This window comes from Schistosoma haematobium, chromosome ZW (assembly GCF_000699445.3).
Source record: "Schistosoma haematobium chromosome ZW, whole genome shotgun sequence".
NCBI lineage: Eukaryota > Metazoa > Platyhelminthes > Trematoda > Strigeidida > Schistosomatidae > Schistosoma > Schistosoma haematobium.
The window spans coordinates 4,697,847-4,725,163 of NC_067195.1; the positions used below are offsets into that span (position 1 = coordinate 4,697,847).

At 36.9% G+C, this 27,317-nt stretch overlaps 1 protein-coding gene across 1 annotated transcript; it reads left to right on the forward strand.

The window, feature by feature from the left end:
- Window positions 1-6,102: 6,102 nt before the first annotated feature.
- PINK1 (Kinase 1) lies at window positions 6,103-22,703 on the forward strand. Its single transcript, XM_051210238.1, has 10 exons — window positions 6,103-6,176; window positions 6,212-6,288; window positions 9,584-9,857; window positions 9,893-10,110; window positions 12,021-12,226; window positions 14,916-15,324; window positions 16,631-17,100; window positions 18,610-18,926; window positions 20,608-20,847; window positions 21,923-22,703. Exons 3-10 carry the CDS (start codon window positions 9,762-9,764, stop codon window positions 22,184-22,186), a joined length of 2,220 nt encoding a protein of 739 aa, XP_051070208.1. The 5' UTR covers window positions 6,103-6,176; window positions 6,212-6,288; window positions 9,584-9,761; the 3' UTR covers window positions 22,187-22,703.
- The last annotated feature ends 4,614 nt before the right edge of the window (window positions 22,704-27,317 follow it).

The following is a 27,317-nucleotide window of genomic DNA, read 5'->3' on the forward strand; positions in this document are numbered from 1 at the left end:
ACGGTTCCAACAATAAAGCTTGCTAACGCGTGTTAAAAAGGATTCTTTCATACATTTTTTATCGCCAGACCTTTGTTTCTGTTTTCTCTTCGGTTTATGGGCGCTATCCGCGCTGGAAACAAAACTTTTAAGGACCTTTACTTCCTTTAGTCTCATTTAAGTAACCATTTCAACCTGTTTGAATGTTATTATTTAACCGTGGGATGCATTTGTGATCTCAGTTTATTATAAAATCGATATTCGACTAGACACCATAGGTAAGTAAATAAACATATCCATCAACCTATTGCAGACTGATCTGGAATCACCAGAGTCCGTAGAATCTTAGTATTTTGTAATAAGCAGTACCATGTTATATAAACCCAGTTCTCAAGTTCAGTTCTAACACAAAGCTTAGGGAAAATACTCAAAAATTCCAGATACAACACGGTTAACTGATCTGTAGGCTCACCTAGTTCTTACGAATATGCGCATTGGTTGTCCTCGTGCTCGACACGGATCCGCGAACTGTTCGACGTTCCCTGATGCGACTCCTGAATTATTTGGCCAAAGACCAGAGACATTCCCCTGACCCTAAAAGTTTGTTTAGGAAGGAGTTATCAGCTTCACATTCTGGACTACACTATATCATAACCAATTCAATGTCTTTCCCTTTGTATTTCATCCAGCAACACACTAGTTCACCTGTCCCTAAGTCGTATATTCTTATCTACAGCTCGTACCGTTAAGGTGCTCTTCGTGTTGGGGATAACCAAAACTTTAATGGTTTAGTCTGTCAGCCCGACAAACTAAAGCCCCAAGCAATTGAATTTCGCTACCATACACTTCTGAATTTAACCACGTTTCTGAGATAGCAGCGACATCAGAGTCTTCTGTTTCCGTCACTCCTTAGTAGGCTGCGAGCATTGGTATAATACACCTTTAACTGGGTGAAATAATTTGCCGTCCCACCCGGTCAGTTCGGGATTGTTTTGTCCCGAACTTATACAGTGTGTAAACTCCTAGGCATAAGGTTTTTCACTAGTCCAGTGGAACTCATTTATTTATATCACAACCGCTTGTCTCTTAATACGTTCAACCAGGCAGAGATTCGCAAGGACATATGTTGCTGATTAAGTTGGCTTGCGTGATTTCTCTAGTATTAGGTTACTTTCATTAGCGGAAGCAAAATTAAATTATAACGAAAGGCTAACCTGAATGCTTCTGGAATAATGTTCTCGTCCTGCCCTGTGAAACTTATGAATCCTAACTTCTGCTATTGTTTCTAGGAGTAGCTTGCTTATGTAAGACTTAGTACGGCTTGGATCGTGCTCAGGCGTAAACTTTATTTCCGTTGCGGAATATGCTTTTAACCCACGAAAAATGAGCTACCTCTCTGCGAGATCTGTATTGACAAGCTTTGACGTTTTATTTCCTAAACTTTTCATCCCTGCAGTACGGTCGGGCGTCAAATATGCAGGTCTAGGTGCTAATGTAAGACGGCTATTTAGTTTGCATATTTTGGAGATTCTTGTAATTTTCTTCTTTTTGGATATACTACCCTAGTGGTTTTATCAAGATCTAAGACTGGACTCATTGTGACACCTATTGCTTCCTTGATATTTAATAACCCCTCTCAAATCCTGTTAGCTGTTTATTTGGGGGTATTTTTCTAGTTGTGTTTAGCTGCTCAGTCACCTCACTAAACGGCAGATACTTTATAGAGCTGCGGGACAACTTGAAAGAGCCTTAAAACACCTCTTACAATCAGCCGATGTGAGTCCAGTGCACACTTTGTGATCGCACTGCATCCCTTTCGAGGCTGAAAATAAACATGCGTATATACAACGACGGGGTTTTCTTCACACCCTTAAAATTGTTAAGTGGGCCCACAGAGAGAGGAACGCAAATAGGGTCTTTAAGTGCAGAAAAAGTAAAAAACGGCAGAAAATCACTTTATTTCTAGAACAATTGACTTGAAAACTCTAATAGTGTTAAACATCGGACACACGAAACCGCGACTATTGTGTTACTGCAACTAAAAATCGAGCTTGAAAAATATTAAAGACCCTGCTTCTAATGACAACCTAAAGTAAAAGATTTGACACTCCCCTTTCTGAATAGCTCAAGAATCTGATTGTAGCTGTTAAAGATCCTATAATATAATCATTTAGATGCATTAGTAGGCCATGGTTCGATAACAAAGACAAATTGTAGTGTGAAAGCTGCTAGCGGATCTAGCGAATTGCGTGGATACTGTACCTAAGCGGCTTATCCGTATCTAATGAAAGACAATAAATACCCTTGAACGTCTTCAAGTGGTAGGTACCCAATCGGTGACAGGGATTTTTCGATCTCCCGTTATAAGCGCGTTCAAAGACCTAAACATCTTACACTTATCACAAAACATGAAGTGACTTTATATTGATAACACGTACTTTAGAAATAACCTGGGAGTGATAAGTAATATCTTTTTGGTCTCCGTAAGAATAGTCATCTCTGGGGCCATCTGCAAATGGCTCAAAAGCCGCAACCGAATAAAATCAAATCCGAATATTCTTATGGGGCAATCAACGAAATGCAAGTAACCAAAGCACAAAGACAGTCAGAGAAGACAGGGTTCGATCGTCTTCGATCCCAAAAGATAAATCCGATAGGCAGGCCCCCCCTCTCCTAGCGTTTCTCGGTTTCTAGGTTCTAATGGCTCAACCAACAACCGAAGTGTTGACTATATGCATTGAAAACTGCTTCACCTGAAGAAAGACACCTCCTGACATGTAAATGGTCCATTTTGCCATACCAAGGGTAGCGGATTCTTTATTGACAAACCGCCAAGCGTGCTATTCTCACATTCGCTAAGCCGAAGCCCTTACTTACTTACGCCTATTACTCCCAATGGAGCATAGGCCAGTGACCAGTATTCTCTAACCCACTCTTTCATGGGCCATCCTTTCCAGTTCTATCCAATTTCTGTTCATTTTTCTCATGTCTGCCTCCATTTCTCGGCACAATGTGTTCTTTGGTCTTCCTCTTCTTATTTGACCTTGAGGATTCCATGTGAGGGCTTGCCTTGTGACGCGGTCGGGTTCTTTCATCAATATGTGTCTTATCCACTTCCAACGATTCTTCCTGATTTCTTCCTCCGCTGGGATCTGGTTTGTTCTCTCCCATAGTAGGTTCTTGCTGATAGTGTCTGGCCAACGGATCCGAAGTATTTTGCGTAAACAACTGTTAATAAACATTTGTATCTTCTGGATGATGGCTTTCGTAGTTCTTTGGGTTTCCACCCCATACAGTAGAACTGTCTTGGCATTTGTATTGAAAATTCTGACTTTGGTGTTGGTTGACAGTTGTTTTGAGTTTCAGATGTTCTTCAGTTGTAAATATGCTGCTCTTGCTTTGTCGATCCGCTCCCTCACATCTGTATCACATCCACCATGTTCATCAATGATGCTGCCCAGACATGTAAAGGTTTTTACATCCTTCAAATCTTTTCCGCCAAGTGTGATTCGATTGGTGCATGCTGTGTTGTATCGGAGAATCTTGCTTTCCCTTTGTGTATGTTGAGACCTACTGCTGCTGAGACTGTCGCTACACTGGTCATGTTCTCCCGCATTTGCTGTTGCGTGTGCGATAGAAGAGCCAGATCATCTACGAAGTCTAGATCGTCAAGCTGCATCCTAGATGTCCACTGCATACCATGCTTCCCCTCAGATGTTGACGTCTTCAAGATCCAGTCGATCACCAAGAGAAAGAGAAAGGGTGAGAGTAAGCAACCTTGTCTGACAACGGTCTTTACCTCGAATGAGTCTGTTAGCCGTCCTCCATGCACGATTTAGCAGTTTAATGCATCATAGGAATTTCGTATGACACTGACAATCTTCTCAGGTACGCCGTAGTGTCGAAGAAGCTTCTATAGTGTTGTCCTGTCCACGCTACCAAACGCTTTCTCGTGGTCAATGAAGTGATGGTTTACATTCAACTGATCGCTCTACAATGATCCCTAGCCGGGTCACGGTATCAGAAAATTGAATAGTGGCTCACATTACACCAATTTTTAAAGTAGGCGGACGCAGAGAACTTTCGAGCTACAGACTACTAGCATTTTTATCAATGGTTTACATGACTATTTGCTATCCATAAATTTCTCTTCGCCCCAACAGCACGGTTTCAATAGCTGTTATTCTTGTATAACCAGCCTGCTGACCGCAGTGGACAGAGAGACAACCACCCTTGATCGCAAGCGGAATGTTGACTTTTCAAAAGATTTTGATAGGGTCAATCACACTTATCAATAAGCACAAACGAATAGGTATCAATAATTCATTGCCTTATTTCATATCTGAAAAGTCAACTATCTATGGCCAGGGTAAACTTCATTTCTTATCAGTCTACAGAAGGTCCCAATGTATCCCCCAGGATTCAATACTAGGGGTCCTTAATTTCATAATTTAAATAAACGAGCCCCATCAGAGGCATCGTTTAACTTATATTCGCCAACGATGTGAAATTTGGAGAGACATTTGGAAACAAGAGGTTCAGCTGCCATCTCTGAAGGACCTGAATCGATTCAAACTTACTTTTAACACTTCCATTCGTAAATACTTCGTCTGAGACTTGTTGCAGACTACATAAACAATTTAGGTAACTTCCCTTTCATGAGACTTGATCATCAGTTTACTTTCCTAATAGAAGTTAAATACTACTTTAACTTAATAGCAATATCTCAGTGAATACTGGAAGATTTTTAAAAGAATCTAATTCGAGAAATACTTTGAAATCACGTTATCATTTAGTTGTAAACTTAGTATTATAAGCATATAAGCATATTTTGATATTTTAATGTAAGGGGATTGTAGAAAGTTGATATGAAATTTGAAACTTTCTTTCCATGCTAGTTGGTATTCGTCGACGAAATGAACTTGGATTCTTGGATGAATTCATAGTCTACATGAGATTCCAACATACGCCAACTAGTTTCACAGGTTGAGATACTTCTATTAAGCTATTTGACTCGCATGCTACACTACATCAAAATACTATTGGTGGCTACATTAACATTTGATAGATAAAATTTAATTAGCATCAAAGAATAGACAAACATGACATTGGTGAGTATTCAGTAATTCATCAATAAATTTCCATTTTTTAATACAGCTACTACCAATCATCTTAGCAAATTAGCTTTATAACATCACTTAACCTACTGAATTAGCTATCAATATAATCATAGCTGATACATTTCATTAAAATTGACAGTTTCATATTGTTTAGTTCTTGAAGAAAGTAAAAACATAGAATTGAGCAGAATAACAAGAATTCATTTTATTTCGTTAGATTCTTATCAGTCGTTTACAACGAAATGATCGTCCATTGCTTTCAGTCTTTCCATGGTGGTCCTATTGTGGGACTCCGCAGCAGTGAGTATCCACGATCCCACGAGTGCACTAGTAGTTAAGCGTTCGCGCGCGAGACCGAAAGCCCTGGGTTCGAATCTCGCTCGCGGGATCGTGGATGCGCATCACTGAGGAGTCCCACAATAGGACGAAACGGCGGTTCAGTGCTTCCGGGTTTTCCATGGTGGTCTAGCATCAATCGGTTCAACATCTCAATCAATCAATTCTTATAAGTTAAGTAAATCTTATGATATGTATTTGTTTCACTATACAACAAAATAACCTGTAGTGTTTACTAGTCATGAGCAGTCAAATTCTTGAATTCGCTACCGACCGGAATAGTGCAGGTGAATTCCCAAGAGTTCTTTAAAAGTAAACGTGATGTATTCTTAAGGACTCAGGACAGTATCTTGCCATAATTTACTTTTCTTATCATCGTGTAATATACCTGGGTTCTTACATGGAACCATAGGTCATCAACTGCCACTAGACAGGGAAGCTCGTTAAACGAAAGCCTTTTCTATTCCGTCTGGTACTATTTGAAGCATGGAATGGTCTATCAGAACGAGTAGTATCTGTCCCATCAATGAACGCTCTGATATAGAAAATGAATCTTCAGCGGAAAAGACTAGTAATCAACAGAGGCTAATCGCCCTACTAATCGTATGACTGAAGACCAAAAACACAATTTTTTGAACCATTTGAATTATTTCTTAGGCAGTTGGCAGCGGCCATTTTTAATTACGCGCTGCTCAGGAGTATCCTTGAGGTCTAAATTTCTAGTATCTTCAGTTTCTTGAGGTAATGTTTTTAATTTTACAAAATAAGGAAAACAGTTTCACCAGTTATAGTTTTTTGCACAAACGAAGCCATTCTTATGGACATTACTTACAAATCTCGAATTTCGTCTAACGTATGTTAATATATATATATATATTAGGTCTATATATACAAACCTAATAGTACACTCTTAACCAGAATCCTCTATTTGTTCCCAAATTTATACAGATGCATCGTAAATTAATTAATTTACGATTTGCAAATGTGTTCGGTTAATAATGTTATTGTAGAATGTGATTCTGTGGGAATTCTCATTGGTATCAATCCCACCTTTCTACCTATATATAAGCAACCACGTGATTGCCTGTACATGCCAGCCGTACAACCTGTTTAATAGTAAAGCAAGCCAGACTAAAACTTCGTCTCCTTTCTCATCTATGTGAACCCTTCATTTGAACTATCAAAGTTGCTCATACACCTCAGCATTGGAAATGTCTGGTTTACAATTCACCCAAGTTCAGTTTAATAGCATCCTGCACACCTGTTAGAGACGTGCTGCCCTACTTCTAACCAAAAATCACAGGCCTAATAAGCTAGATTATTATATTACTAAGTAGTTTTTGTAGTTTGGCATTCTATAATTCTGTTGACATAAACCCAGACTTTTTATCCATTAAACCTCGAAAAAAACATTTTCGTGCTTTAGACATTAGCACCAAGAATAGGTATCTGGTATTTTGTAATACACTTTTCCACTGCCTTCTCCATCGTTATAGAAAACCTATAGATTGTAAAAATTCACCCCTCTTAGCTCCAATTAATTTCATGCGTTTGTAGCATATGATAATCCACTACTGCATATGTTGTTAGTCAGTCATATACACCGTACAAAATAGCACATTTCTATCAGTTTAAGTATTTACACAACATTATCGTATTGAGGCGAAATTATCAGAGAGAATCCCATAAGAGTAGTAATAAAATAAATTAAGTATGGAAAAAGAGACAAGGGAATTTTGGGACTCAGGATCTATGAAAATATGAAGGGTGGACCCACCTGTACTACTCCAAACGATTCTGACATGTTTCACCCAAAATATCTAACCACCAGATACGGTTATCGCGCAGACCCCAACCATGTAGTTTCTAATTACCTACATGGTTCAGTCTAATCATCAATGACTTCATGGGTCGACGCCATGTTTTATTCCCTAGCTTTCATTCAACCTGACGATACGCTAGATAACACTTCACGTCAAGGTATGCGAAGTCGAGCTCACGTAATACATGTCTCAACTACTTCAATTGGTGAGGATTCACCACTTCATCAACGGATCTACTATATTTACCTAATAGCTTATACCTAACCTCAGCGCTACCCACCTAATTGTTTCAAAATACGTAAACAATGCTTTAAAAAATACCTAAATCAAATACTAGTAACCTAAGGATATATTTTCCTTAATTTTCACCTTCCACACAAAGCAAACTGCTTCTCAATAAACTCGTCCTTCGGTTGGTCGTTTACGCCACAAGTGATGCAAGTCAATAAAAGTAAACCGAACTTTATAAATCTTTGTTGAGACTTTATCAGACATCAAATAAATCGATGTGCTCAGTCGCTTCAAACCCAATCATCAATCGTAGTGTTGACGTAAACCAGTCCTTAAGCGGCCCCACGAATTACTGTCGCTGGCAGTAAGGCCTTCAAAGTACAGAACTAACTATTCCCAAACTACTTATAAAAGGTTGTATGTGATCGGCTTCAATCGGTTGAACTGTGGCCTCTGGAGTTAGGCTCTCAAGTAGCTAAAACCATTACGAACCTTCTTCAAGTTCTTCAAGAAGTACCCTTTCACAGTGTAGGAAGCTGTGGAGTGACAGTCGTTCTCATACCTCTAGCAGAACCAGAAACCACCTTGTTCACATGATGCTAAAATTATTATATAGTCCTAAATATTTTGGTTGCTGCCTCTTTGGAAAAAGGTATTTATGATGTTTGTTTGTAAACTCTGGAATCAGTAATACGAATATGTGCGAATTCTTCCGTGGCCTGCTTTCGAATAAAAGACCTATTAGTGATTACACCAGAACAATTACAGGAAACAAAATGAATTAGTATATTAAACACATCCTTACCACTTAATATGATTTTAGGCCATCTGACTTAGCTTTTCCCACTATATATTTCTCCAATCCTCCTAACCACTTAAGAAGCCTACAGTTGGTCGCGTTGTTCAAGCCAATCGCCTAGTTTTTATATAATGAATATTTAATTGCCTCTTCCTTGACTGTTAATATATGTGTAGATTTAGTTCTCTTTGGGATACGTTAGTTCATCCTTTATGACATTCTGTGGTGTTTCACTTCAGTTAACATGGCACCATACAGGTAGTGGTCAAATATTTACAAGTAACATTAATTCGAAATCTTACCAAATTATATGCATAAACTCAACATTGTACAGTTTCTGCTACTCAATACAGTGATCGATATTGATGGTTCCAAGTCTATACTGTAATTGCAAACACTGACGTTCTGTATAAATCTCTTTATTACTACGGTTTTTTTGTGTAGTAGTTTACCTTAGCTATACAACAGTATGATGAACTGAAACTGTATGACAGTCCCTATCTGTACACTTTCCTTATGGTCACATCGGATAATGGGACCGAATAAGTAAAATAAACACTACACATCAACTGTTTAATTCCTCTGTTGCCACCTGTAAAATGAGAATTTTTAACTGTTGTTTCTACCGAAAATTGCAATATTAAAATTGGCGATTAATATTTGAGTGTATCAAGTTGTATCGCTGAATTCCAGAAAACATTTGCCTTCGAAAAAAGTTTTAGGTGCACTATATTAGTTTGCAGAACTAAGTGTATTCAGGTTGATGCTACTACTCGGTTGCCTAAACTGAAGTAGATGCTGCGACCCAATCATTAAAGGCCAAGTGCCGTAACGACTAAAACACCGTTTTATTCATCGTGATATAATTAACTGTTTGTATGGGGTGATAGTGGTTTATCAGCCATTGAGTCTATGTTCTTGCTTCACCTATTGAAACACACAATATCACCGAAAGTCGGATCAGCAATGGATCTTTCGCAGTAACACTTCGATATTTAATGTTTCCAACTTACTGCTCGTTTTTTTTCCGAAAATGTCAAGTCTAACCTCCTAGCCGTCTAATTTAGTAATGACACTACCTTTAAAATTGCCACATAACAACACGAGCCTCCTTTAATCACATTAATTTTGGGTAATTGCCTTTAGCCATAGTCGGCTTAAAAATTGGCAAAATGTCCATCAGTTCGAGTTGTCACGCCACTATACCACGAAGAAGTGATGATTTTTGATCACATGAAAATTTGCACCTCAATTATTTAAATTTATCATAAAATTACATTACATTTGTTTTCTAGGGATTTCATGTTTCTCTGTCAAAGAATGTTTAAATTTAAGACGAAGTCATGGTTGGTGATCCAAAGATAAGCAGTTGGTTTTAAAAGCTGTTCTTTTCCGGACAGGTTCTTTAAATCTGTTGAAGATTTCATCACTGTCCTCTTAAAGTAAAAGCGCTCACTCGTGTTTGCTTTACCCATGACTTGGCATGATGTTATAACTGTGGGCACCAAATACCTTCGAAGATTACATAGACTGCCGGTGATATTACTTAAACAACCCAGATCATTCCTGGTAATTGAACATTTTGATACATAAATTCCCCCTAGCTTCCAAGATACTTTGTACCATATCCTCGTATCTGTTCAAATTTCGGACGATTAACCAAATATATTGGCAATCATTCACAAGCCAACTCATTGGTTAGAGCAGTATATAGAAAGATTATTAGTAGTAGTACTCAACAACGACCAAACTCATTACTAAGAGTATATAGAGGTTTCGCCGGATCCGTTCAATTGAGGCATTACGTGTCTAACAGACATGAGTAAGTATACTTACTGCTAAGAATGTATTCATCATAAAGTAAGAAGCATGGTTTCTTCTCATTCATTGTTTTTGTATTAAATTTATTACATTCCATATCAATGTTATATTACATTGTGATTATCTGATTACTTTGGTGCGTACGAAGTTTGTTGATGTAAAATAGTTCTCCATACCTTGCTTTTGGTTACATTTGGATCAAAAATGACTAGTTAGGATGGTTTGTAATAATAGATTAGTGAATTGCCGGAATTCGTCACACTTCAATGCGAAGAAGGAAACACTAGTAATGGTGTAATAAAAGTCATAAAACTACATAAAGGAAGGATTAGAGAAAAAATGAACGTAACTTTGCATGTCAATTATTCATACTAAATCCGTCTACGTCATCTTTGTGTTGCTAACCAGGTAGTACAAGTCTATATACTAGTATTTTGATCACACTGCAAGGCTTAGTGATACCTCTCTTCTTAAATCGTAGCTGAAGCGAGATCTAAACGTGTTACCTATTTATCTGAAGCCAAGTGCTTTGACTGCCAAATCATCACCAACGACCTATGCTATATATCGAATATTGATCAAGAAATTGTATTTTCGTTTACAGCTCGAATCGGCATTCATTGATACCATAGAATTTAGATCTTTAATGGTGTTTTGATATAACTCATGTGTCATTGAATGACATTACTAGATCTCATAAAAATCTGTGACTCAAAGCTGAGTAAAGCAACATATTCTTGATAAAGAAGAGTTAAATATTGGGTATTTAAATGTCTATAAAAGGGAGTCATTTTGTTGCAATTTGGTTGTTGGTTTATTTTATTTTATTTTAACGCAGATAGTGGTACAAGGAGGCACCAAATACATATGTGCCACACAGATCTCATTTGATATGTGTGAGTGCTGTGATACTGTCCGGGTGCCCAGACCGAAGCAGGTGGTTTTCTTAGGGGGCCACACCCCGAGCCTTTAACCTAAAGGTCTGACCCACAAGGCAATGGAGCGTCGTGAGGAGATGCAGTCCCATGGTAGCCAGTGACCAACGATTGGTTCATACGCCATTTGTTCCATCAGGATACTGGAGCCCATGTGCACCATTGGTTTGGGATCCGGTTAAAGCGCCGAACATTCGCTTTTCGTCCTCTCATTTCCGTAAACAGTAATGCCACGAGAAGGCAGTGAGTAGGACTTCCCTGGAAGAGGCTGTATACTCGTGGCCGTGTGAGAGTATTTCGAGAGGGCGAGCGGACTCTCCCCACTCTCGGCCGTACCAGGGCATTTGGGGGTATAATGTAAACATCCCTCGTTGTCATTCATAGTTATAGATAATCTTATAGGTAATTTTTAATAACTTAGTATAGCAAGCACTTTACTTAGTTGGAACAACTACCTGCTTAGAATAGTAATGGTGTCATTTTTGAAGTTGTCATCTAATGAATGACTTTCAAAATGTTACTTTTACACATTATTGGTAGATAATTATCTCCCTGATGTGCGTGAACGGTCAACCAAGCAATAAATTTCAACTTGCTTATTAAATAATGAAATGTCCTTGCGTAACCTAAAAAAAATACTAAATACGATCTTAAAATGAGTGACAGTCCTATAATATGAAATCTTAAGTTGTCATGGAGTGGTAACTTCGTGGTTAAAGCACTGTGCTTCCAGTCAATAGATCTGACTTTTGAATCTCACTCCATCAACTTCAGTCCTCTCAATCGGTTAGTATCACTCGTCCTAAAATATGGTTAATGTACTTGGTAAACGAGTTACATTAACCTTTGATTACTTATTTCCCAGTTTGTAATAAATTATGTTTGTAAACTAATAAAGTGTTTAGAACCAATTTCCAGTTGTAGTATATGCCTCTTATTCTTCTCTATTTAAAAATTCGTTTGAACGATCTTTTAGTTATTCTTTTCACCCGATCAACAAGATTTGTAAACCAAAACATGAATCTTGGTTCTCAAGTATCTTTGGCACAAACAAATATCAAATATTGCCTAATTTGTGTACAAGTTCCGCGGACTCAATAAACCCGAAAGAGTTTATAGCGGCAGGATGTAACAGTGCTGTATGGGCAGCTGAAGTTCGTCAACAATATCCAAATGATAATGGTAATTGAAAATTCTATTATATGTAAAGCGTTAAAAGTTTGTGGAAATTGTTCAGTTTGAAGATAGTTTCCGTTACGTGCTGATTTTGGATAAATAACTGTTAGAAATCAGGTAACACTGAACAGTAGTTCTGTTTTAGTATAGGATTGTACAAGAACGTGTTTTCAGGACCCCATCAAAAATCAAACCCAGGGTTTTCAGGCATCATACCAAACACGTTACTGTTATCTCACTAAGTTGGTTTTAATGATACACATCCCCAACTCTAGTCATTTCTCAATATTGCGCTACCATCATCTACATCCGTTAGTATGAGCTATTTCAAGCCCGACCTGACTAGATAAGGTCACTCCGTGATGTAAAATATACCCAGTTATTTTAAGAATAAGAGTTTTTTGGTGATTGTCAAGTCTTAACTATGAGCCGACTTGGCAGATAAAGGTCAGTTACTGACATTATCTTCTACCTATCATAGTGAATAATTTGAGCCTTGAGAAAAAGTAAATTTCCTTCATTGTGATTTTATTACAATATAGTGGCTAGTTGGCGAACATATAATCTTGGATACTTGCATGAGATTTAGCTGGCACTAGTTCCTATTGCTTCATGATATCGCAAAAAAGTGAGCTAGAAAACATCCATGTGTTGCTAGTACTTAATGTCTTTAGACCATTACTTACGAACCGTGGCATACTTAGATGATTAATTTTGAAGTTTAATATTGAGTAGTTAGATTACTCATCCAAAATCAGTCAATAAAGCTATGGATTCTCATCACCTAAAGTGAACAGGACATTAGTTTTACATGCTCAACCACTGCCTACCTCAATCCTCAATTTTGACTGAATCAAGAATGGATTGGAACGAAGCTAAGGGTGACCAAATGAAGAAATCAAGTCAATAACTAATGTTATGAATCATATTGGTAGCCGGAGACTACGTGTTTGGAGCTTGCACATTAACTGTAACCACTGATTGATAACGTTTTAGCGTTTTTTCAGCAAGTTAGTTTTCTACGGGATGGGGTCGCTAATCCCATGCCCAACCCTCCTCCTTTATTCGGACATGGGACCTGCAGTAGCCCCAGAGGAGCTCCACACCAAATCGCAACACTACGGATCATTGTGGAACAATCAATTGAATAGAATTCATCACTCTACATCAACTTCATTGACCACGAGAAAGCGTTTGGTAGCGTGGACAGGACAACACTATAGAAGCTTCTTCGACACTACGGCGTACCTGAGAAGATTGTCAGTGTCATACGAAATTCCTATGATGCATTAAACTGCTAAATCGTGCATGGAGGACGGCTAACAGACTCATTCGAGGTAAAGACCGTTGTCAGACAAGGTTGCTTACTCTCACCCTTTCTCTTTCTCTTGGTGATCGACTGGATCTTGAAGACGTCAACATCTGAGGGGAAGCATGGTATGCAGTGGACATCTAGGATGCAGCTTGACGATCTAGACTTCGTAGATGATCTGGCTCTTCTATCGCACACGCAACAGCAAATGCGGGAGAACATGACCAGTGTAGCGACAGTCTCAGCAGCAGTAGGTCTCAACATACACAAAGGGAAAGCAAGATTCTCCGATACAACACAGCATGCACCAATCGAATCACACTTGGCGGAAAAGATTTGAAGGATGTAAAAACCTTTACATATCTGGGCAGCATCATTGATGAACATGGTGGATGTGATACAGATGTGAGGGAGCGGATCGGCAAAGCAAGAGCAGCATATTTACAACTGAAGAACATCTGAAACTCAAAACAACTGTCAACCAACACCAAAGTCAGAATTTTCAATACAAATGCCAAGACAGTTCTACTGTATGGGGTGGAAACCCAAAGAACTACGAAAGCCATCATCCAGAAGATACAAATGTTTATTAACAGTTGTTTACGCAAAATACTTCGGATCCGTTGGCCAGACACTATCAGCAAGAACCTACTATGGGAGAGAACAAACCAGATCCCAGCGGAGGAAGAAATCAGGAAGAATCGTTGGAAGTGGATAAGACACATATTGATGAAAGAACCCGACCGCGTCACAAGGCAAGCCCTCACATGGAATCCTCAGGGTCAAATAAGAAGAGGAAGACCAAAGAACACATTGTGCCGAGAAATGGAGGCAGACATGAGAAAAATGAACAGAAATTGGATAGAACTGGAAAGGATGGCCCATGAAAGAGTGGGTTAGAGAATACTGGTCACTGGCCTATGCTCCATTGGGAGTAACAGGCGTAAGTAAGTAGTAAGTAAGTACTGATTGATGACAGCTCAAAATTGTGCGAATCTATTCATCTTTTCAACCTATATTTTTATTCTTATCACCTATTTGTTGTTCCCTTATTTCATTCCTGCTTTCTGATTCACCTTCCTTATATCAAGTCCTTTATATTATGATTGATAATACTATTATTTCGACCCCTTAGATAATTTGTCTTTTTAGTGTAACCTTAGATCGACGATGTGTTGACAATATAGGACAATACATCTTTGTGCCGTGTTCTATATTGACTGACTGACTCACTGAAATGCCATTAAAATTTCTATATTTAAATGCTTTCTATATATCAAGCATATATCTAGTATCTTTCAACACTAGTAATTTATTTACTAAGCTCATATATTTTCCAGTTTTATTAATATTTTTTCTTTATTAATTTGCAATTTAACATAGAATTCATTGATAAATTAGCTGTGAAAGTACTGTATAACTATTACGCCAATTCATCTTATGATGAACAAGCTAATTTACACAGTGATTATAATTCATTACAAAATATTCCTGATAATTGGGTATTATTACATCGTCAAATTCAAAGAGAATGTGAGCTTCGTCCTCAAACGAATCATCCTAATATTGTTCCATTAGTTGGACATTTTATTGATCGTGCACCTCAAGTCAATTCAGTAAATGATTCACATGTTCATAATGATAATTATAATGAATCTAATAATGATTTATCTTCTGGTCAAGTTTCACAATTTAACCATAAGACTATTCAATCAAAATGTTGGCCTGGTATAGAATACTTTTCAGAAGGCTTCGACAATCGACCGTATACATTCTACATGTTGATGCCAAGGTAAGTATTTATCTCTTTATTCTTAATACTATTATTTGATATATATTAGATAGTTGCAGTTCGTTATAAACGACCTAATATCTATCATAGATATGAGCATCGGCCAAATTTTGCCACGTTTCATATTCACACGTCAAGAAAATAAATTTACAGGATAGAAATCTAAGGAGCGGTAACAAAAGTCGTATCAACGTTTATGAGAACTAATGATATGTAATGTAGCTCAAGAAAGTGAATGACGTTGGGAATTATGAAACAATTAAAAATCTTAAGAGGTGGGCATATAATGAATGTATCTTCACCACTACGATGAAATTTTTAGTTATGTTACCCAACGTCTCTAACCACTGTTTGTGATCGTCTCCCAAAACACAAAATAAAAGCCTCCACCTCCCAACATGACTTAAACCAACAATCACTTCATCGAATCATACCACTTCTTAGTTTTTCGTCTTTTAGCACTGTTCCAACCTTCTGAAGTTGCGTATCAAGATTTATGATGATTGGGTATGTTTAATATGTGTCTTAGTCACCTCAGTCGATAAAACTAACACAAAAACTACTCACATAAAGATCGTATGTGATTTGCTTCATCTATTTGTCTCTCAATCTCTGTAGCCATGCTCTCATGTCAATAAAACTATCAACACTAATTAAGTTTCTTTTTTTGTCAAGCTTCATAGCAATAAATATCTTTCCTAGGGAAAGTTGACTACTATCATGTTTTTATCTATACAAGTTCAATTTTATATTGTTTAAACATAAGAAAGATACCTAACAGCTTTTTTTCTGATGTGGAGAAGCTGGCGAAGTGATTTTTACAAAACTAACCTTCAGAATATTGGTTAGATGATAATACTTTATCATTCGTTGAAAGACCTACCTATCTTGTCCCATTTCTATGTGTACAACAAGAAAATTGACAGCATGAGGTTATGGAGATTGTTGAGTTCATTGAAATCATGTACCGATCTAAGTTGCACCACCATTGAAAACCTGAAAGCACTGGACGGCCGTTTCGTCCTAGTATAAGACTCCCCAGCAGAGCGAATCCACAACCCCGTGCGCGAAAATCAAACCCAAGACTTTGGATCTCGCACACGAACGCTTATCTTTTAGGACACTGAGCAGAGGTATCTAACGGTGTTATTGTCTAACCTCAATCGATCCACGATATTCCACGACCATCCTTCATTATCTCCGGTTGAATTAAATTCAAACAATTTGTTGTTAGTTAAACCATATTGGTCATTTTGTATACTTTCAGTGATTCCAATCTAACCTTTAAATTATTTCTGTTTTAAAGATTTGAAGCAACTTTGGATGATCTCTTACGAGGAAATTTAAAATGTAAGTTCGAACAATCACCAGCTGAAATAAATCACGAAGGTATTATTGAATCTAAGCAAACTCAGAGTGATAATACTAATCTTGCACATATTAATCAATATCAAGAAACAAATGTTTCTAATACTTTCACACCATCTTTTCAATTACATACTGATTTACATTACTTGTTTAATTCAAGCCTATTGAATTCTGCATATATTAAACATGGTGAAATGTATCTTCCTGTAGAAGAAATTGTAGCTATAATTGCTCAATTATTTGAAGCAGTTGCCGAACTTGAAGCGCATGGTATTGCTCATAGAGATATCAAACCAAATAATATACTTATACGTCGACGTGTTCCATTTTTGAATACTAATCAAACATTTGATATAAACAATGCTACTGATAATACTTTTGTTCAGTTCCATCTAAATTGGTTAAATGGTAAGTATAATCTATTGTGTCCCTTATTATTGTATCATCAATATTACTAAATATTTTAGATTCATTTAGTTGTCTCATTTCATTTCATTAAGATCAAAAGGTGAAAATGTGTAATAAAAAAAACTTGATTTCTAAAGTTTGTTCTTGTACTACTACTGGTGACAAAGCGTTCATAAAGTGACTTGGAAATGGTAAAAATGTTTTGGAAGTATATTAAGATGAATATTAGGTTTTAGTGTTTAGCTAACGAGACTAGCATGAAACACAAATTGCTTCCTAGATTAGTCTTCAAAAAAATCCTAACTGAATATTTGTCCTGCGTTGCGTCAAGCAATTACCGATTATGATCTCAGTGGTCTAGAAGATTAGCGTTCGCTCACAAACCGATGGTCTTGGGTTCTGTTATATTCGGATGAGAATAATGAATGGTAACTTTTAGGATCTATTTATGAACTAATAATATACATCTATTTTGATTGTATAATTGTCGAGTAACTAAACTATTCATATTCATGTCCCTCTTATTATAAGCTTTATTTTGACCTATGAACTTGTAGCGGCTGTGCTTCGTTGATCAATCACCCTCGTAACCGTTATCATAATCCTCAACGGTGTTTGAAATCAGAAGGCAAAAAGAAGCAGCGACTACAGTTTTATTAGTTTTATTACTCAGACCACAAAGCAGTGAGGCAAATGAATGAGTCAGTGAACCGAAAGTGCAGAGTGTTAAATGTACATGTATATATATAGGGAAATGAATGGATCATCAATGAATTAAGCAGTTAATAATAAAGTTAGCGGAATGAATATATGCGTAGGCTGTAAGCAATGTTCAAGCATACATATTTCATACAAGCACAAGAATAATAAAGGTACAATAAGTGACTATAGTACGGATGACTTTGTACGCTAAATTAGTTAACAAAAGGGCTTGACCGAATTAAATGAGAACAAACTCAATTGCACGTGAGTTGCTATAACCTATTATTATACTGTTTACCATTCTTGAGTTATGCCCTGTCTATTAATTACTACCTCCCACATTCACAGCCATATTTGGCTAAATCTTGTACAAATGTTGTTTCCTGTTTTATGATATGATGTGGTCTGTTTGGTTGATATATAAACCCCGTATGTTTGGAGTAAATGATTCATATCGCAGAGACTGAGATTGGTGTTGTGGACTTAACTGGCTGGGCTAGGTAGAAAACAGGACCGATAAAGACTCCAGGCTGCTTGGTCCAGTCATTAATTCACTGCACTCTTAATTAGCGGCCACAAGTTATAACAGGTTCGAACCTCAACGACGGTGTTATAGATGTGTACTTTTGAGAAGTCCTTTTTCCTAGTACTTCTAAGTTTTAAGTGTTAATCTATCTACGATCAGTTCGTGATTGGAATGATAAAAATCATAGATCTTGATTTTTTTTTCCCGCTAAACATTAATTTATCTCTATTTGTATTGGTTGTTAGTGCTCAATAGTTTTTTTTTCTTTTCATTTCATTTAGACAAAAGACTACAAATGATTAATTCACATTTTCATGTTGCATTAACTGATTTCGGATGTGCTATTCGAACTGGACATCATCATATTAATGGTAATGATAATAATAGTAATATAGAGGAAGAAGAAGAGTATCTTAATCATAGTGGAAATTTGGCACTATTAGCTCCAGAAATAGCACAGATCATTTATTCACTTAAAGATAATTCAAACAATTTACACAATATTATAACTAATAAAGATTATAAACATTCAGATTTATGGGCTATTGCTACATTAATTTATCCTTTGTTCGGAATACCTAATCCATTTATTGATGGAGTAAGTCATTTAAACAAGTTCAACTAATAAAATAAATGATCTAACTGAAATATAGTACACTATGGTAGAACAAATCTACTGCACAGACCTGTTTGTATTGTGTAGTTTGTAGTTCAAAAATACCAATAAATTGTTTCGATAATTCAGTTAAGTAGTCTGCAAACATAGTGGGATAGATTTTATGACATATGAAACTAAGAAGGAATACTCGCTCAATCAAAACTTCCAAATCAGTTAAGACCAAGAAGATAGCTTAGGTCACTGTCTATGGTGTAGAATGTTCCAGTGAAAATAGTATCTTAAAACGATATACTGGATTAGAATTGTCCTACCGCTTACTGCCTTCTGTTTAGTAACTCCTACCATTAGTTCCTCCAGTAAAATCTAATTATTATGCGATATGATTATTATACCCAGCTCTATATCTAGCCAGTAAGCGTACAGGTTAGTCACTACTTCTGTTTTGCAGTCTATAGCCATATCGATTCACGGTTATTATAGCATAACTAGTAAACCCCTTAAAACGAAACCATAACACTGAATGATATTACAAATGATGATCAATGATTAGTAGTAAACTTACAGCATAAAATCATTTTCATTGGGATTTTTGCGTCATCTAATCCTCGTCCTTGGTTTAGATTGATTGTACAATCTCCATTTAGCAGATATTCCTTTAAGTTCGATATATAATCAAAAATACCCCACTATGTTTACAGATTACTAATCCGAACTAGTGAGTCAATATGTTGTGCTTTTGAACCGGATCTGGGTCATTTCAAAACTATATGAACAGCTTTGCGACGAAAGCCTAACCCTTCCTCAGTTTTCTGATTCGAGAGATATGTTTCCTATGCATTCCTGGCAAAAGTTGATAAGAAGTTCACATAGTTACTGCAGTAGGGCGTTATCATAGAAGTCACTATAACCTGAGGCTCTCCTAGTATCTTTACAAGAACTTACTGATTTCTCAATGTATGTCAATCCAGCTTTTCAATAACATCTTTATCCTCTCCTAGTACTGGATTACCCATTTACTATTCTCAGTGGTAAGCGTTGTTTCGCGCAATAATACTTGCTGGCAAAAGGGGACATATTTTAGCAAAATACCATCAACCATAAAACAAAATAGGTTTAACAAATTGAGATTTCTTGCATTATAGTACAGAATACTTGATTGTCTTTCCTGGTGTTATTATTGGTAGATTGAGAATGGGTAAGAGTTTTGTGTCGTCAGTCGAACGTTAGTATACAAAGCATATGAGTTATCGAGATTATCGTTATCGATATAGCTGGAATCACAACAAATTGGAGACAGCTATCCAGTTAAACTCTTATCATTTTACCAGATACAATTATTAATGAAGCAACAAAAGAGCTCATTTAAATAAGCTGAGGAACGTGTCATCGAAATATTAGCTGAAAATAATCGATTCACTCCCTATATGTGTTGTTATATATTTGATATCTGGTTAACCTCTCCATCAAAAAGGAATTCCAGAATTGAACTAAGAGAGAAGATTCAATGCCCAATTGTTCTGGCATACATATAAACTGAAATATTTAAATTATACTTAACATAGAAACCATTGTTTGGTATCTTTTGAAATTTCAGATTTTCACTCACTTTAATTTATCACTATTTTATCAGATGATTTATTTATTCCCACTGTTTTTTAAGACATTTTCTTCAGTAAACTATACCGAGGATTCTTTGCCTGAACTTCCTCATGAAGCACCAAAAATAATGACATGGATTTTACATCAATGTCTTAAACGTAATCCATCAGAAAGACCTAATGCTGATGAAATTGCAGATATTTTGCATACTTGGTGTCTTATCCGACATTTTCACAGTAGACAAGAAGTTGATATTTTAAAAGATTTCTCGCAATATCCAATAAATTCTGCAACCATAAATGTAAGTTTTTAAAAAAATTTCTAACAATCATCAGTATGATGAATTTTAATAGTTGAATTCATGAGTCGAATAAAGCTAGACCACCATTAAAAACCTGAAAGCACTGGACGGCCGTTTCATCCAAGTATGGGAATCCTCAGCAATATGCATCCACGATTCCCGCACGCAGAACTCGAGTCCAGAACCTTCTGTCTCGCACATGAACGCTTAAAGTCTCGACCATTGAGCCGGCATCTAACGGTCTACCTTCAGTCAGTCACAACGTAGGACCAGGCATATATATGCACCGGTCCAAGTTGCCATACCGCATTAGCACAGCAAGATGGACACCGGATTCATAAAAGTAGTTAATTCAGTTGTGGTAATATATAAAAGAAAGATTGCAATAAGGATATAGTACAGGAAGAAAGAATTAGTTCGTAGAAAGAAAGATATGAAGTGATTTTAATCTCTTAGTTTAAGGGAAGACAGAGTGTATATACACCTACACCATTATGATCGATTCTGAGCCATGTCACTCAGAGTCTCCAACCATTGGTTACGATACTCACGCGGACCCCAACCAAGTAGTTTGCATCTACCAACATGGCTCAGACTAGAAGTTAGTGACTTCAAGCACTGATGCCATGTTTTGGCTTGGTCACCTCTGACTTTCTTCTAACCATTCCCAACACCGGTTAGCATTGCACGTCGTGGTAATCGGTGTTCAGGCATACGTACCACGTGGCCCAACCATCTCAGTCGATGAAGATTCACAAAAACTGTCTAGTTTAGATCGACTTATGAATTCAACTATTAAAATTACTACAATCTCCACAAATCCCCATTCTGATAATATAATTAATGTTAAGTACAGATGAATAAGTAGAAAATGGGGAGTTTTGAGGACTAATCGACATCCGATCATATATTTGTAGTTCATACAATTACTTCCGGTGATGCATTATATTCCGTAAACCAGTTGATTTGATTGGGAGGTGTTCATTGTTGTCATACTCTATACCAATATAATCCGATTAATCCATATGTGCGTTTCTTGTTTGAAAATATTATCATTCTTTTAATTGGCTTTTAGATTGATTCTTTGACTGCAGAATTTAAAAACTCAATAAAATCCCATAAAATACAAAGTAATAAGCTCATCAACCGTTTATGTGATCTCCTAAATGTATGTTGGGCAGGTGATTGGTTATCTGGAGCCGCTCGTCCTCCAAATGGTATACGCTCTCTGTTTTACTCACGAGCTACTCCTGGACGTTTGGCGCTTTGTTTAAATATTGTATATCAATTGGAGTGTTTCGGTGTCCAACATGTGTTGAATTCCTCTCCTAACTACTAATATTAGTAGTCTGACATCTCGAAAATTAATTTTAAAAACCCAGATCACGTATTTTTTATGCTTATTTATTCGTTACTTTCTTCATAATCTCTAATTTTATCGTTTTTCATTTACGCTCATCATATTATTACAGATTGTTTACATATAGTGTCATCCTCTCTTGCTCATAAAAGTATATTGAATAATTCTGCCTTTTTCTGTCTTACATTTACTTTTAGAAAATAATCTGTTGTATTTTGGTCACGTCTTTAGTAGATCTCTTTCGCAAATTGATATCCGTTCTAGTTGTCTCGAAAATTACATCCAGTTTATTCATTATAACATTTTATTTTTATAGCTCGACGTAAATCAGCATGACGAAGTGTATGGTGAGGACTAGCTATCAGTCAATATAATTTATCAAAGTGACAATACTCACTTAAAGCCATTGACTTTTATTCAAATGATATTTCTTGGTCTGGACACTTACATTTGCATCAACTATCTAGTCAGTTAGTCAACTACAACGTAGGACCAGGCACATATATGCATCGGTCCAAGTTGCCATACCTCATTAACACAACAAGATGAACACTGGATTCGTAAAAGTAGTTAATTCAGTTGTGGTAATATATAAAAGAAAGATTGCAATAAGGATATAGTACAGGAAGAAAGAATTAGTTCGTAGAAAGAAAGATATGAAGTGATTTTAATCTCTTAGTTTAAGGGAAGACAGAGTGTATATACACCTACACCATTATGGTCGATTCTGAGCCATGTCACTCAGAGTCTCCAACCATTGGTTACGATACTCACGCGGACCCCAACCAAGTAGTTTGCATCTACCAACATGGCTCAGACTAGAAGTTAGTGACTTCAAGCACTGGTGCCATGTTTTGGTTTGGCCACCCCAAACTTTCTTCCAACCATCCCCAACACTAGTTGGCATTGTGCGTCGTGGCAATCGGTGTTCAGGCATCCGTAATACGTGGCTCAGTCTATGAAGATTTACAACCTCATCAACTGACTTGCCATCATTCCCTAATACCCTGCGTCCAACCTTACTATCACTTTCCCTGTGATTCCAGTAGATGCGAGCAATATTTCTAAGGTATATGTGGTCAAATACTAGCAAATTACGAATGTCTTCTACTCTTAATGGCCATGTTTCGCTGCCGTAAATTAGAACAGAACGAACTGTTGTGCAGTATACTCGTCCCTTAATAGATAAACAAATATTTCGCATTCGCCATAGGTGACGTAAGTTGGCAAAAGCCAAACGAGCTTTTCGAATCCGTGCTAAGATTTCGTCAGACACCAACTCATTATAGCTAATCACACTTCCAAAATAAGTGAAGTTGTCAACCAGTTCGACTGCTTCCCTTCCTATCCTTAGTTCAGGTGCTGACGCAGACCAGTCCTGAAGCAACAACTTGCATTTAGAGGGAGAGAAGCGCAACCCAAACATTCTGGCATTGTCGCTTAGTGCTACCAGAAGACTGCATTTTGTCAGCGTCTTCACCAAACAGGACTATATCGTCTGCGTACTCTAGGTCGGTAAGCGGACCTCCTGGTACGAGATCAATACCCGAGAATTCAGTAGACGATGACCGCCCTCATACCTCTAACAGCCCTCAAGACCACTGTATTCATATATCAACTATCTAGACACCTCTCCAAGGATTTCTAAGGACTTGGTGGACTAGACGGAACTAGACATCACGTGCCTATGCTCACGTGATGCTTCTGTGCAAAGCAACAGGTGAAAGATTATAAATCAGGTTCATTATTACATAACTCTGATTATATACTTTGTCATGGGCTCGGTTCATATGGCTTTATCGTAACTAGACATCTCTACACTCGCATACCAGGTTGTGCAAGTGTTTTGGGAGCATTACATCAGCATATGAGTCGGACAGCAACAGATAGTGACGGTCTGGTCATTGATTTTCAAAATCTGGATAAAACAACTTTGTATGGGCAAGAAGTATTTGATTCACAGGAATGACTCAGTTAAGTTTAAAAGTGGTCCCACTATGATCGACCATTAATTTAAGTCACAAACTTACATTCAGAGTGATGAGTTCACCAATAATATTTAGCTAGAAAGTGCAAGAAATGACTTGTTCAGTACGATTGAACGAATAATATTTGCATCAAGCAATAAGAAAATACTTAATTCATACTTAACTACTAACATAAGAATAAAGAGATTGTTCAATGAATAATGATTTACTTATGAGTAGTACTTTCAAAGCGACTCAGAAAATCCACATGGAAAAACAATCCTAGTAGATCAACTGGCAAACTTTTTAATAATAATAGTTTGACTGAGGTTCAGTGCTATTTCATTGGTTCATGGTATACTCTTAGTCCGTGTACGACTACTGGTACAAATACCAGATCCTGTTGATCCGAATTAGCCTGAAAAACCCGTTAGATTGTCTCACGTTTCGCCTTCTATCCTTACATACCTTTTATTTATCAGTACGCTTGCTGCATACCGTGAGCAACGACAGCCACAACTTAGTTCCCTACACAGAAGCAGACGTTTAGGAATAGATTGTAACGGACGAGCAAGCAGAATTCTCAATGGTTATTCAGACATTAGCTCAGTAACTGAAGATTCGTCAGATTTACCATGTAAATTCATGACGTTTTAATGACCCGGGTTCAGACTCCACTTATCTGGTATGACTGATTATTATTGAAATATACATGTCAATCGTCGTATATAATTATCAACTTAACTCGCGTTAATGAGTAACGGAATTGTATATTTCAAATACGAGAATGAATTTTGAATATGTATATTTCATGCGCTCGTTGACTTGAAAACATAACGATGTGCAGTAGAGATATGTGGGTCAACTCCATAATCAATATTTATAGTCACAAAAATAAGCTACAAATATGTTATGAGTAGGATAGACAATGCACACACATGCACTCATATAAAAACAGTCAAGATTAATAACCGAATAACTGATGAGGTCGAAAAATGACTCAAGAAGAATGGATAAATTGGTCTATCCAGAAGCTAGAAGAAGCTATATGGGTTTACCATAGTAACCGATACTACAGCTTCACAATACCCGGTGGACTATAAGAAACCCGATTCTAAAGCAAAAATGTAAACATGTACATGGTGGTTGAATATGAGGTTTCGTGACACTGAATTGGGCAAAGATTATGCGACAGGAATTTCAACTTAATTAAAAAGGACGCTTTGCCTACAAACTTTTAACAAGCATTTGTTCGACGACTATTCTTCTGTTGTCTTTCTTAGCACGAACATTGAACCACTATCCTGTACAACTGCTTCCGGAGACACTGTATGTTTAAATAATATCAGGCTAATTATTCCATCACTAAAAATAAATTTTCCTGAATATGTGTTTTCGTTACCTCATATACTGGATCTTCGAATTACCGGATGCTTTATCGGAAATAAATATGCATATATAGCTTCGGCTTAGGAGTTAGCTCATCGAAAACAGTAATGGTAAGCCAGAAAACAAAGGAATTAAAGTATCTTCCTATGAGAGCTCTAACTCAAATCTACATAGAGAACCTCAAGCGGTACTGCCGTTCCTATGCCTGAGTAAATGAGAGTTGTACATAGTTGTAATATCCTTATCTTTTATAAAGATACTCTCGAACTCACGGTAAACACCTTAAACTAGAGTTTTAGAAGTTCTCATTCAAGAAAATCATGGTGTTTCATGATGAAAGCTCATGTTATTCTGAAGCCATAGGCCCGTTCCTTCTTCTGACAATCAGAGCGAAATTTCATATGGGTATATGGAATATCCAATTAATGCATGAAACTTACGGTTTTATCAAACAGCAGTAGGAGCGAGAAGATATTCCCAAAGTTGCTTAAAACAAGTGAAACTTCTTGGAAAAAATATAGTCGATGAAGTTTAATTTCAGTTAAGCTATTATTCTGGTTGCTAAAGAAAAATACTCCACACTTAGAAAACCGTACTGATGCTTTCTATGGAAGCGTGAAAGCGCTTATAGGACGGGTAAGCCATTGTTGCAGAACCATCTTTCAACTCAGAGGGGGTAGAATTTATGGTGAATGCCATTTAGGGCTGGGCACCCATCATTTTTATCATCGAACATGATAGATGTCTGTATTGTAAAATGTTATGATCCATCGTGGAGGGGACTTCAGCCCCAAGTTTATGATAGAGAACACTTAATATGAAGATATCATGACTAAAATGGACCAAGGAGAAATGATGATGAGCGACTTGATCTTTTCGTTTTGAATAGCATAGTTATAGGTGGTAATATTTCCCCCACAAATACATTCATTAAGTGACATGTGTTTAATTGGACCACATTAGAAAAGCCAGGTCTATCACATCTGCATGGACTAAAAAATCAAAAGGTCCATGGGAGACATAGGAACAGAGGTAGGTTTTAATATCGGTTCAGATATCCACTACTTGGTGGTGAAGGAGATAGAACTGAGCCTGCAGAACTATTTGAAAATTCGGTAGGCAGAAAGATATATGTTTAATATGGTCTACTCTCAAGATGTTTATAAACTCCGAAGATTATGGATAGCTCTCAAAAACACGTTCCACATCTTTGAGAATGCCAAGCTTCTCTCTAGATTTCATTATTCCAGACTGATTTGAAAACTCCATTCAGTATTGTAACATGTGAAAAATACTAACAACAGTCGTAAGATTTTTTTGACAAAATCTCACAGTATATAGATTTTTGACTGGAATGTGAAGCAATATTGTAGACTGTACACCAAACTGCAATAGCTTACAAGTAATTTATCAGAAAATGATCTCATTTATAATTGTGTATGTTCAATACTCGCGGTCTAATAATTTGGAAGACCCATTAATTTTTATATACAAACATTATGATGTAGTTTTTAAGGTATTAACTTCTCAAGAGTCCTTAAGTTATCGCTATGTTATTTCACTATCACAAGTCAAAAGTTTCGTTCTGAAAACATTCTAGTAATCTCACCTACTTAAAGATTTCTACAGAGTTGTACAAGTATTTCCAAGATCCTAAGACTTCATATGCTTAACATATCGATTCAATCAGTAGTCTCTTCTAGACGAAGAACTAAACCCAAATAGAAAGTCAACAAACCGTCTGCTCACCGTGG